Source organism: Echeneis naucrates, chromosome 12, assembly GCF_900963305.1.
Source record: "Echeneis naucrates chromosome 12, fEcheNa1.1, whole genome shotgun sequence".
In the NCBI taxonomy this organism is placed as follows: domain Eukaryota; kingdom Metazoa; phylum Chordata; class Actinopteri; order Carangiformes; family Echeneidae; genus Echeneis; species Echeneis naucrates.
This window is the reverse complement of record NC_042522.1, coordinates 19,139,135-19,153,670: the sequence shown is the minus strand read 5'-3', so window position 1 is coordinate 19,153,670 and position 14,536 is coordinate 19,139,135. Positions and strand designations below refer to the sequence as shown.

The window sequence follows — 14,536 nt, the reverse complement described above, 5'->3', positions numbered from 1 at the left end:
GAAGTGAAGTGTTTAATAATGAGCTCCGACTCCCGCCGTGACTTAATTTACACAACAATGACGCTTCTTTCCTTTTGTTGGTGCCTGTGACTGGTTGTAAATATGCAGTTTACAGTTTTCATGAAAAAACAATGAGGTTGGCACCAGCCATGAGCATCAACACACAGAAAACCAGCCGCTGCATTATTGATAACATCAGAGTGTGTGTGTGGATCTCATATCAAACATCACCGGCCTGCTGCTTCATTAAACAAAGTTCATAGGTGAAGTTCCTTTAAAGAGTGAGACGTATACACATTTACAACCTCCTTCTCCCAAAGAAGCAGCATCCAAACACAGACAACCAAACTGAAACAAACAGTTTTTGTGTTGTTGGGACATTTGTACACACGGTGAACAAAAGATGTTTTCAGATCTATCAGCATCTGGAGTGAGATAAGTCGGCACTACGGCAGCCTGTGGCCTCCAGGCGGCCGCCACAAATGACACCATTCATCTTCAGCAAACATGACCACTATCACCGTGTGTTTCCTTCACACACACACACACACTGCTGCTGTTTAATCCGTTCATCCTCCTCTGCAGACACAGCAGGTATTTCACCTGCTCTTATTTCTCTGTTTTACGCCTCCCCAGCACAAGAGCAGCGTCCGCTCTCCAATCTTCAGCCACAGCTTCATATCAGCTTTGTCCTGGAGGATTTTCTCAGTGTGTAGTTGTGTTTGTTTTTTTTAGTAAGGTGGTGATGGAAATCCTTCAGATTCTAACGACACCGCGGGCCGATGTTTCCGTCTGTCAGCAGGACGACCTGGTTTGTCAGATGGGCTTTAAGGTCCTTATTTTAGACTTTATTTTAGACTCCTGTTTTTATTTAGGCCACAACAAATCATCAAAATCAATGCAATCAGCTGTGATACCCAATCTGACAGTGATCAGTAAATCAGAGACACCCAGACGGACAAATCATATTCAGATGTAAAGAAAAACATTTAAAAATGTTTGGACCTTTAACCGTCAGACTGTAAGCAGCCAACATTAAACTAAAATAATCCCAACTGAATCTTTTTAACCCCGAAACAGTGAATACAACCACAATCCAAAAGGTCTCACCATCCTTTAGCTGCAGGTCAGGAGGTCAGAGCGGACACTGTGGGAACGTTTTGAACGAAACACGACCTTCCAAAATCCATTTCTGGTTGTACACCTGTGATTTATTAAATGAATGCAGCCTTCTGTCCGTTTGTCTCACAGTTTCTGGACACATATTCACTATTATTCTACATGAGCAGAGGAATGCGTTTTTACCGAGATGTTTCCGCTGCGTTTGTAATAAGCAGGCAGAGAGCAGCATAATAATCCATTGACCTGTCTGTGTTGTCAAGTGCAAGTGAAGAGGGAACAAATGTAAAAGAGCGTCACGTCTAATTTTACTCCAGCTCTCAGAGACGAAGCCTTTAGCTGAGGATCTTTGATAAATTATACATGACTTGCCAAGAGTGAAGCTCGCTGGGAGACGTTTTCCTTAATCAGAAACCTTCTTCATTCATCAGTATGAACCGAGCAGGTCGGAGAAGAAATAAGAAATGAGACGCTCTAATTGAATTTCCACCTTAACACAATGAAGTCAGGTTAAATTGCTTGAATCCTCGCCTCAGTTTGTGCAGAAAAATATAAATTAGAACGACACTGAAGCTGAATTTACTGCAGTGGCTGACTTTGTTCAACTGTCGGCAGCTGGTGAACGTACTGGGACATTTAGCAGCTTCAAAGTTAGACCAAACACGGAGCTAAAAGAGGAGGAACATAACTTAAAACAAGTTATGATGACAATTTTCTCTTGTGTAGACAGTTTGTGTTAATGTGAAAGCAAAAAGTACAGAAGAACAGAAGAAGCTTTGGTTTGGCAGAATAAAGAGTCGGCATCACATCTGAGAATCTGCACGGAGGACTGAAGGAGGAGAGAAGACGAGATGAAAAGGCCGCCGTTGATCTAAAGGGTCATCTGACCTCGACACAGCTGTAACTGAGGACGCACACCCAAACACATCCTCCCCTCCATCCTTGGCAGTGAATCACACAAGTGCAGGTCATGAGGTCAGAGGTCGCACAGCACCTTCTGAAAACAGACACAAGGGGACGGGTCAAAGCCGAGGCTAATCAAATGATGCAAAGCCGCGCAGAGCGAAGGTTTGTTTGGTTATCAGATGTGTCCAGCTGTGTGATTGTGTGTCCGTGTGAGTCCCACTTATCTGCGCACCCAGGCTTCATGCTGTTAGAAAGAAAATTATTGATTCAGTAACGGATCCGACAGCTTTTGACATTGATCTCTTCCCCCTGAGAATCGGGGGGAGGGCAGCACCTCTGCACCGCCAGAAATATCGAACAGCGATTGGCTAGCAGGACGCCGAACCCCCCCAGGTTATAAGTTCAAGGTCCGCAGCTCATCAGCTCTGACTGTGAGGAACAGATGCCTCAACAAATACGATGTTATGAAGATAATGAGTTTGAAACTGTCTTCAGGCCTTCACACGTGAAAAACGGGTTCGAATGAGTAGTTTTACAGTTTCAGGTCCAAATGATGATAATTTCATTGGATTGAGTCGACTCAGTAAAACATCAAAGAACATTAATCTTCCAGTTAAGGTGGAAATGCAAAGGTTGACCTCACGAGTAGTTTTTGCTTTGTGGTGCTTTGATTTGGAAAGCAGAGAGAGTGAACCCAAACAGGCTCATTATCTAATAATCCAATTACAGCTGGATCAGGTTCACCGACTGCTATCTAAACAAAATGGAGCTTAAAAACAGATCTGAGGTTTGAATAAACTGACGTCCATTAAAACCCTCATCGTGGTCCAAACTGATCTTTTTCCATTCCTCCTTTCAAAGACGTTTTAATTAAACTCAAATCAAATTTCTCTGTTCTCTTTTGGTCGTCTTCAGTTTCCTTTGATTATGTTCAGTTTGAGATACGACTGAGCCGTCTTTTAATTCTGCTTCCAGGCAGCGGTACACTTTGTGTGTGCGATAATCTTTAAACAGCTCGCTGTCTCACTGAGCTCAGGTCATCCTGGAGTCAACAACATGGTGGGATCATTCTGCACAGATTGTATTGATCCTGTGCACCAGTGGACCGAAGCAAACACTCATAATTACACCGCTACGAGGGGTGAAAATCACGTTAGAATAACCGACTAACAGTCCAGCTTGTGTGTGTCCATGAGAAAATAACGACTCCACAAAAACAGGTCAGCGTGTGTGTGTGTCCAGGGTTCACGTCCACAGCTAACTAAGAGTTAATTCAATATGTTCCTTCCTTATGGCAAGGTTGTATTAAATTGTGCATATTATGCACTTTAAAGCGTGCACACACACACACACACACACACCTTGATATTCGACTTTATTACTGAGGTGTGCCTGACAGGCATGTTGGTGGAGCTCTGTTCACTGAGCGCGCTCTGTTCCCGCGGGACATTTGTGAAGGTCACATTTAACCAGCTGACATAACACCCCTCCTCCTCCTCCTCTTCTTCCTCTTCCTCCTCTTCTTCTTATTATTCCTCCTCCTCCTCCTCAATGCTGCAGGAGCGGAGCGTCACAGAGGAGAAGGTGTTGATAATTCCCACCTTTGGCGTGGCAGCTGTTATTTTCCAACTACGACCGTATTAATGAGAGCACGCTGCCTCCATTCACCATTAAAACTACAACACTACTATTCCAAGAGTTTCCGCCCTGTGGAGCTCCGTGGTACCAGAAGACACGTGGGAAAAGTTCACGAATAAAAATTGTTATGAAACAGGAAACTGCCCTTGAACTGTCTTCTTGTCTTCATCATTGGTGTTCAGGCCTGAATGAATCCATCAATCATCAAAAACAAGACTACTTGTCGACCAAACAAAGTCGACTTTCAGCGTTTCTTTGTCTCACGTGGCGGTGAAGTGAATATTTTCAGGGTTTTGGACCAAACACGGGAGGTTTGAAGTGAAGACATCACAGCGGGCTTTCGGGGATTAGCTCTTAGCATTTAATGACCAACTGCATCACATTTTCGAAGGTTCCTTCAGCTAACCAATGCGCGTGTTGTTACCAGGCAACAGGAGGTGCATTATGGGAACAGCTGCTTATGCAAAGCCAAAATCCTCCGTGGACCAGACGGTCTTATTTCAGTTCTACGAAGACCAGAACTGAAGGATGCAGCGCTTTGATAATTCACCCATCAGCCCTGAAAGTCACGATTCATATGAATCATATGAGCTGACCTGAATATTCAATGTTTGATCGCTTACATCAGTCAGATAACGTGAAAAAAAAGGAAGCTGCTTTTCAAGAGTTTCACTTAAAACATGAATCTGTAATTTCAAGATAAACTGAAACATACAAAAGAGGATCAAAGCGATGTGATTCATTAATCCTTCCGATTCCTGCGATTTGTTTTCTGCAGAGAAGAAGAATGAGCAGTTGGTGGCACACCAAATCAGGGTGCCCGTTACGGCGAGATCCAGAAACCTTTAGAGTCCAGATGTTTTGGTCCAGAGATCGGCCTTCTTCTTCACTTTTGGCGGCCCGTCACTGTGGCAACAGTGGCTGAAATTGTGGATTATCTTTTTTTTTTTTTCGGGGTGTGGAATTGTTCTTGGGATTTATAACCTTAGATGACTCGTGCTTTTTTTTTTTTTTTAAATTATGGAGCATAAAGAACTCAGTTGCTTCCCAAAGGAGACGGATCTTATTTAGCTGGTGCATTAAATAATCTAGAATAATCTGTCTGAGACGTGACTGTTATATTACTAAGCATGGCGACAGAGGTTGGTCGGCAGATGACAGAACTTCCAGCGTTCTTATTAATTACCGCCGACGACCTCTAAATGAGTCTGGACGACCACCAACATGATGGACTGTTCTGCTGCGATCCGGCTGATAAACAACAAGATTGACTCAGTCGTCAGATTTATGCCACCGTTTCATTATTTTAAGTGTAGCTCATAAAAAGGGGCCCAGATGTGAGGCCTGCTTGTGTTACACACACTCCCATCACATTCACAAAACTCTTTGAAGCTCAAAATCCGACCTCGCCCGCCTCCGCAGACATCACAGGAGGCCCAGAAATGTGATTGTTCGTGAACCTCAACCTCTGAAATACCACGCAGCCGGACTTCGAAAAGGACTGAACCTGCTGGAGGAGGAAACATTTAACTTTGGTGCTGATTTTAGTGAAAGAGGCGGATCCAGGACATAAAGGATCCTAACAGACCATCAGGAGTCATGTTGTGTTGAAGTCTATGGGAAAATGTCCCTCCTCCTCCTCAGTAAACATTTTCCTGATGAGTTTATACAACATGATGTTCATTTTCTAAATGATGCTCCATTTGGAAAGAAACTGAGCAGGAAGAAGCAGCTTCGCCCTTCGTGGTCCCGACCTGCCCGACCTTTGGCCCAAACCTTCCAGACCGGATGATGTGGCTGTAAAAACATTAGCATGCTGGCATTAGCGTTTAGCTCAGCAGTAATTTCCATCTCACTTCAGCAGCGTCCGACAGTCAGTTCATCCAGATTTAAACACCCAGCTGTGAGCTGCTTATTCTCCAGTCAATTGGTGCTCGAAGCAGCGACGTTAATCCTTATCCTGTGACATTCATTTTCACTTGTTCACACTCTGATTGCAGTCACACCGCCGCGGCATCTTCAAGTCACTCTGTCATTATCTGCCACTGCCGTTATCTTTCTCCGTCCTCTGCAGTTCAATTTGCACCGACGGCCGAAGAGGAAGACTGAACGCAGAGGGGGGATAAAGGATGGGATAAAAAAGAGAAACAGCAGCTCAGGATGGCTGCTGAGACAGCAGAGTTTGGTCAAGTCTGGCTGTGTTACAGCAGAGGAGCCGGAGCGACTCTCCAGACTGATACCAGACAATAATTAGGCTCCACCGCTCGCAAAAATCAATCAGAGCTCATTAAACCTGCAGACGGGAGGTGACGCAAGTCTGTCTGCATGTGAGGAGGACGAGCAGCACTTTTCTCCGTGTTATCACATTCGCTTTAGAGGAGCAGAGAGGTGCGTTAGATCTGCTGCTGCTGCTAATGGGAGCGATAAGCTGCAATCATTTAAACCGAGACACACAAGCTCACCAGGTGACGGAGCAGCTATTAAAGCCGTCACTGCAGCATTAAGCAGCCTTTTAGTCCGGACCACGCGGCGTGCTCACGAGCTGCAAAGCCTCATGTGATGCAGGTCATGGGGGAGACAAAGGGAAGTTGTGTTGGAGCTGGCTGGTTGTGACCGGGCCGACTGCCGGTACGTCAGTGCTGCACTCTAGTGGCAGTGTCCTTTTGGTTTAAAACAAAAAATAATGAAAAAGTCTACAAGTCCAGGATCTCATGCTCAAATCCTTCAGGTCTCCTGGCCGGCTCGCCTCGTCGAGTCCACTCCTCCAGCCTGACTTTCCTCCTTCTCTCTGACTGTAAGTTTCAAATGAAAGCAAAAAAATCCTTATTTTGTCCAACAAACTGTCCAAACCAGAAAAATATTCAATTAAAAAAGAAATAAAACACAGAAGGGTAGAAAAACTTCCCATTTCAGAGCTTTGATCCAGATATTTACTGCTTATGCTCATGATTAAACGACGACGATGATTATTTAACGATCATAAACTGTTGCTGATTAATCTCCTTTCTTTTGACTCATCTGTCAAACAGTCCACATGTTGTTTTCCAGACCTTCAGGCCACATCTTTGAATTGCTTGTTTTGTCAGTTTAAAACAAAGAGATTCAATTTACACTAAGCTACACAATGAACCTGCATTTAAGAGGCCTCTGAAAAAATGACCAAAACATCTGATCCGATGTCAGAGTGACTGACAGCTGCAGATTTTACAGAGCTGAACACCGACAGGACTCCCTGTTAGCGACTCACCTCCTCACATGGTCTGCAGTTAGTCCTGGATTACCCTGCTGACCCAGACCGGGTTCTCCATGACACAGTCCCGGGTCAAGTCACGGGATCCTGCAGTCGTCCAACAGGGAGGAGCCCAAACACGAGGACGCCGAACCTTCTCACTCAGTTAAATCACATTATAATGTAAACCATGTGGAGAACCTCCCCAAACAGACCGCTTCAGGCCGCCCAGGCCGGCTTAAAGCGACGGGACTCTGTGCTTTCTCTGCACGTATGTCAGTAATATTTTTGCAGCGTGCGGTTGCAGAGTAGTTTGTTAATGACAGGGGAAGCCTGAGCGGTGCGGGGCCAGCGCCGCGGCCTTCTGCGTAAACAGGCGTAGCTGGCTGCCATCTGGTTGGCTTCCACTTCAGAGCGGAGCAAACCGACGACGTTTACTGATCATCTGCACTGATTCAGGCTACAACTCCCACAGCAGAATATTTAGGAACAGTTCAGGACGGCCGCTCGGTTCAAGGCTCAGTTCGACATGAACACACATTTACAGACTCGGTGGCTTTAATCTCCTCATTTTTCTGGATAATCCAAAGAGCAGACTCTTCTGGACAAATTAGGTCCAATGGAAAATTTTCCCCCATGATGATTGTGAATCAACGTCAGTGACCAAAATCAGCAGCCAACAAACATTCATGACATCAATTCCTGTTTTTCCTTTTTAACAAATCACACCTTCAGTCGGTCCAGTAGGACGACGTCATGTCTGATTCTGTTCGAAGATCTTCAGTCTGCTGTGATCTGAAGGAAAGACAGCTGATTAATCGCTGTCAATCAACTCTAACTTTATTTATTAAATCACTAATCAATTCATCTACAAAGATTTTAACATTTCCATCATCAGACATCATCTTTGGAGAACCATCACCATGTTTTTATGTCATAATGAGTCTGGTTCTGTCTGATCCACCAACAGGTGGCTCCTTTGCGGTCCTACATATCCCAGCATTCACTGCATGGAAATAAAACTACAGCAAAACCCAGCACCAGAGTCGGAGGATTAGACTTACAGGGTCTGACCCGGGCCTTAAAATGGCCGGTTACGTGTTGTTAAGGTTGCTTGGCAACAGGCTGTGACGGTGAGGGCGGGAACACGCTGGCGACTCCAAAAATCCTCCAGACGTCTCATTTTGGTTTGGCCCGGTCTACAAAGGACCACACCTTCGCAGACCACGTCCTCTGAACGCCGCTACTGTGTCGGCCGCCGCCAGCTGCAGGCCGAGAATGAGCATAAACAAATAAAAGATGCTAACAACCTAACCTCGTGGCGCTGTCGTTTCCTGCAGGAGCTCAAGGCCCGATCCGACCAGCTTCAGAAACACTTTCACTCTTTTAACGTGTGAAAAATATTCAACTAGATATGAAGTTCAACGTGCGTCTGGAGCTTCTGGAAGTCGACTTGGAGCCTTTAAAGCTCTTTCAACATGTTGGCCCTGAAGGTTCACGGATTTAAGTCCCGACGGTGCGTGGCCGGTCCAGATTCATCATATGGACATTAACTTAATCCATGTCGACACAATATGTGAATAAAGCAGCTGTTTGCTGAACAATAAATTTGAGCTGATGTTTAAATGTCCTTAAAAAAGAGACTGAAGTCCACGACCGTTTATCACCTTCTGCTGTGACACCAGACATCTTTATTCGTGTGGAGAAGATAAAGTTTCCCAGACTGTCAAATGCTCGGGGATCTGAATAAATGCACCTGGGCCGGGGGGTTTAGGAGTAACTAACAAATTCACAAAAAACACACACTGAGTGAGCGAGTGTACGTCTGACAGCAAACATTCATACACAAAACGGTCGGGTCTGTCGGAGGGAAAGAAAGGCGCTCGCTGCTGCAGCAGTGAATTCATTTGAATCACAAAGACACAAAAGGCCTCCGAAAAGATCAGCACTGAATGTGACAACAACAACACAAAAATACTGGCGCACAAACATCATCAAAATGCAAAGAAGTGGAGCGGTTCTGTCCTGATGTCGTTTTCCAGATAAGAACAAAAATATATGCAGCTCTGGGCCTGTTACATCCCTTAATTCACAACGTGTGTGTGCGTCTGAGTGTGTGGTGCCAACAGAGAAGTCGACAAACTGCAGGAGGCAAGAAGAAAAAGGCAAAAGAGAAGAGGAGGGAGAGGCCGAGTGGAGAGCAGAAAGAGAGAAGTGAAGCAGAATTAAAGTCGCACTCGGAGAAACTCTTATTGGGAGTTCATTAGCGTTGACCTCGTCTTTGACACCGCCGCCACACACACACAGACACACAAAGGAATGCTGTTTCTGTTATTGTCTTTAAGTGCCAAGCTCAGGCCAAGGCCTCGCCAGAGTTTCAAAAACAAAGCGCTAACACACACACACACTGACACATACACACCCAAACACCACTTCCGTCCATTCTCTCTCACAGAGAAAGGAAGCGGAGCGGCCGGGCCCCAGTCGTCCAGACGGAGGCAGCCTGGTAAACCCCGTCTGATGCCCGCCTGCTTCCCGCCACTCTGAATGGCTTTAAAAGACTCGCCATTCGTCACCTCGCTCGCCGCCGACAGACCGTGTGTGAGGACGTAAAGAGCCAATTAGAGTGTAAAGCAGACGGAGCAGCCTGATGCAGTTTCCAGACGTGGGTTTATCTGGAGTCCTTTAATTCGACTCGTTCTCCGGCGCTGTGTGATGATTTCAGAAAAGTTGAAATCATTAAACCTTCAGTTCAAAACGAGCTCCAGTCTGAGCATTTGGGCTGCAAACCTCCATTCTATCAGCGGGAGACTCCACTTGTTGTGAAGAAAGTCAGATTGTGTTGAAGTCTATGGGAAAATGTCCCTCTTCCTCCTCAGTAAACGTTTTGCTGATGAGTTCCTGGTCTCAGTCTGTAGTTTCGAATCTTTGATACAACAAAATGAAGTTTGAAATGATTTGGAGGAAAACTGACCACAAAGCAGGGAATTCATTAGGGGGCGGGGCTACCGTGTGATTGACATCACCTCAGTTCTGCCTTCTTCTCCAAATATGGTTGGCATTAAAAAAAGAAAATAAAAAAATCCAAATTACAGCAGTTTACACACCGGCACAACAGATCGGCGGTTCGATTCCCAGCCAACCAGACTCGGTATAGTGCCAACACTCGGGACAACAACGCAAGAAGTGGCAGACTCCTGTTTGTCCTGAAGCGCCGTTGGTGGACACGCTGTTGCATCAACAGCAACACACAGCGACTCCACTGTCACATTCAGGGATATCTCATTCTGCTCAGATAAACGTGCACCCGGTCAGACAAAGAAAGACTCCACACCACCAACAAAACGCTATAAAAGCACAACATGTGGGCCTTAATGGCAGGTTTGTGTAACAACCAGAGGTTTGGCTGAACAAGACGTTTCACAGGAAGTGAGCTCCAACTATTTCCAGCAACAGATGATCTGAGATGATTCAACAGGCCGACCTGCCTGCGAACTGACGACGATCACAGAGCATCAGATATTTCATTCGCTGCATTTAGATCCTCAGTTAGCATGAAGAGATCATTTTGAGAGGCGGGAAAGCAGAGAACTGATTATTCCGCCCGTCCATCCATCCACCCATCCATCCATCCACCCATCCATCAACCCATCCATCCACCCATCCACCCACCCATCCATCCATCCACCCATCCATCAACCCATCCATCAACCCATCCATCCACCCATCCATCCACCCATCCATCCACCCATCCATCAACCCATCCATCAACCCATCCATCCACCCATCCACCCATCCATCCATCCATCCATCAACCCATCCATCCACCCATCCACCCATCCATCCATCCATCCACCCATCCATCAACCCATCCATCCACCCATCCATCCACCCATCCATCCACCCATCCATCCACCCATCCATCAACCCATCCATCCATCCATCCACCCATCCATCCACCCATCCATCCACCCATCCATCCACCCATACAGCAACCCATCCATCCACCCATCCACTTCTTGGACTCATCCATTCCCTCTCTGAGCTGCGGCGCCTTCATCACCATCTCTGGTGGTGTGCGTGCTTTGAGGCTGTTACCTTCGGCCATTTTGGGTTGATGAGTCGGGCTTTGATGGCGTCGTCCAGAGCGGTGCTGTACTGACCCAGTCTGAGGTAGGCGGCCGAGCGGTTGCTGTACAGGATGCAGTTTTGCGGGTCGGCAGTCAAGGCCTCGCTGTACAGGCGCACGGCCAGGGCGTACTCCCCCTGCTGGCAGGCCTGGTTGCTGCGACGGACGCGCTCCAGGAATTCAGCTTTACTCAGGCCGGGAAGGCCGCAGCCGGACGGGCGCTCCAGCCTTTTCGGCGGTGGGGCTGGAGGCATCAGCGGGGACAAAGAGGAGGACGAAGATGAAGGAGGGTTGGCGGTCCTGCTGGTGGAGCGAGAACCAAACAGGGAGAACTGAGGAGCAGAGAGGGAGACAGAGAAAAAAAAAACGGTTACATGATTTATAAACAATTATTATCTCAACAGTAGCTTCACTTCTTTGATTGCTGATCAGTCACCGTAGTTTCTTGGCCCATTTGATATTTTCACTGATTGTAGTTTCCTCCACCAACCACCAAGCCTCAGCAATAAATAATGGGCAGAGGCGTTTTCTAAAAAATGATGACGTCACAGTGAAATCTGCCTTCTGGCTATAAAATGCTCATTTTATCCTCATTGATAAAATCCAGTTGTTTGAATCGAATCTAAACAAATCCCTTCAAGGTGGCTGCCTCATATGACCTTTGCCCTTTGACCCTTACCTGCCAAAGTATAATCAGCCTCATAAAAATGGGACGCCCATAAAAGCCCAGAAAGACGACTCCTTAAAAAAGGAAAGATTCATTGATGGAGAAATCATTTATTGAAGTTTTATTTCCTGCTGTTTCACAGATGGTGCTGTAATCAGTGTTGGTTGGACAGAGTCCTTCTTGAGGAGGAGGATTAATGAATTAATAAGAAAATAAAGCTGACAGGTAATTTTATCTGTCTGTCATCATGAGAAGTGACCATGTAAATATCACTCAAAGGTTCAGCTCGAGTAAAAAACTGTTTCAAGCGGAATCTGCTTTTGGCTGTTTGAGTTTTAAAAAAGCAACAACTCAGCTCTGAAAACTGGAGCAGCATCATTTGCATGATATGATTGTGTAGTTACTGACAAATGGGACACACAAAGTTCTGCATGCACTTTCCTCTGCAGCTCAAATTCCTCCGAGAGATGGAGGGAAGGAAAGAAGCGTCAGACAGCGGAGGAATCTGTTCTTCTCCTTCACTCAGACGTCGTGTACGTCGTGCGCTGAAGCCTCCCTCCCCGATCTGGTGTTTCCAAATTTGTCCTTTCACCAGCACTTACACCAAGGCCTTCATTATGTGTGTGTGTCTCTCTCTCTCCGTCACACACACAAACACACTAAAATGTTTGGATACACACTTGAAGTATGCAGACTGGAGGGATTCCTAAAACTTGCAAATGCATCAGATGACAGCTTTGTAAGACACGAGAGCTCGAAGTCGACTGGAAAGAACATTTGAAATAAACTGAAAAATCTGTTTAACGCCATCAAGTCTGAGCGGCAGGATTATTTTAAAGCGAAGACACTGTGTGGATACAGGTGTTGTGTAACTGTAGTCCACAACAACTGCTGGGTCAAAAAGTCAAAATCTCAGTTCAACACCGGAGCCACCGAGCTCAATATGCACGTTTAAATAATTCTATTTTCATTAAGTGTCTCAATCAAACGACGAAGAATGGAAAAATGATTCTTCACTCATTCGTTCAGCTGAACATACAAACTGAGCCTAAAATCCTGCAAACAGATTCAAACTCCCCTCGAGGTGTTTAAAGCCTGAAATTCTCCAGAAACCTGCAGCCACAGCGCTTCTCTCCGTTATTCCATCGATGTTCCTGAAAGTGCCGTGTTATGAAACATCGAATCAAATGTGGCCGATGTGACATAAAGCAGAACGTGTTCGACGTGTTTGCAGAAATAAACAAAAGCTCTCTCTGCTGAAGGTGGAAAAATAAGTTCAGTGTGGACTCTCCGTTTACTTCGCCGGGGGGGTTGTTGTGTCTGTGACAGCCGAGGACGCCTGCGACACAGCGGAGGCCGAAGTCAGTCGGTCCGAGTCGGTCTGGAGTTCAGTTTAAAGCTGTGAGCTGTGATCTTCGCTCGCTCCAGGAATACGAGCTGAAACACCAGATTTCTCTGCAGCATTCCTAAAAACTGGCTTATTGGAACGTTTTCAGATGAAACTGCGGGGCCCACAATTACAGCGTGCCTGACAAAATGGCGCTTGATTTGTGAATGAAAAAGGGCAGAGAAAGAGTTCTGGCAGCAGCAGGCTCAGTCCTGGTGACCCATCCAGGTCGTCCCTTCAGCTCCACAGAATACCAAATGATTTACTCCCACTTCTTAGCACAACATCAGGGAATCACTTCACTCGGCTTCTGGGAGTCATTATGTTGCTTCACTGCAGAAAATTTGGTGACCCGCATCGAGCTTTTTGTGCGGGGAAACTATGATGATTGGTCAGAGCTGCAGAAATGTTGGAGGCTGAATTTACATCAGTTTGGAAGGATCGGATGTTACAAACTAAATATCACAGCAGTTTGTGAAGTAGCTTTGTTGTTCTGTCACATGGCGTCATACAGATGATGCACGAGCTGACTGATCCACATCGGCAGGTCTTCGCTGAGCTCCGTTCACTCAAGATGCCGCAGTTCTGCATCCAAATCTCAAAAAGTGACCAACCGGGCAGTCCGTCTCAGTGAAGCTGCGTTGGCGTCAAATCACAGGTGGAGCGATCGGATGAAGACGCCGCCGTTTCCTCCTGGAGTCCAGGATTTGAGTGTTGTGTGTCTGTTGTTGTTACGAGCGGACCTAAAACAGACGATGCCTGAACGTCCCTGTTCTTAGTTGGACTCTCTCGTTACCTTCGGCACTAAATGATGTTTTCATTAAATTTAGAGAAAAGAAAAACACGAAGAAACTAAACGTATTAAACATGTTGGAAAATATTAGAGTGGAATAAAAACGGCTGATTTCCTGTTTAAGTGTCCGTTCATTTGATGTTGTGTTGTGTGTGTGTGTGTGCAATCTGCCTCTTTAGGTTGTGGTTTGTTGTGTCACCTGTTTGTGTTGTCTGATGTTCCGGGAGCAGTTTGTTCAGATACTGCCATGTGAACACACACAAACACACACTCAGACAGACAAAACTGTTTGCGTGTTTCCAGACAACTGGACAGCAGTGAGTCACTCAGCGCTGGCAGTTTGTTGTTTCATTTTCAAACGTGTGTATTTGCTGGCTTGAACACAACAGCAGACACACAAACGCACATATAACACACACAGAGTCTATAAAAAAGAGAAAGCTGTGGTGTGTGAACAGGAGTTTGGACAGGAAAGAGTTCAAGTTGAAGGAACAACAAGCACACACACACACACACACACAATACAGGAACACAACATGAATATCCTGTGCAACTCCTTCCAGCATTACACACACACACACACACACACACACACACACACACACACACACTTCCCCTGTCTCCTGTCTTACTATTCCCAGCCCCCTTTTTCAGCCCAGGTCAAAGGG

General features: G+C 46.0%; 1 protein-coding gene across 1 annotated transcript in view; it reads right to left on the bottom strand.

Annotated features, from left to right (window-relative positions):
- The window catches only part of ttc28 (tetratricopeptide repeat domain 28), a 67,165-nt gene that overhangs the window by 51,382 nt on the left and 1,247 nt on the right, over positions 1–14,536 (bottom strand). The window contains 1 exon segment of the mRNA XM_029516253.1: positions 10,991–11,353. Coding sequence (XP_029372113.1) covers positions 10,991–11,353 — 363 coding nt within the window.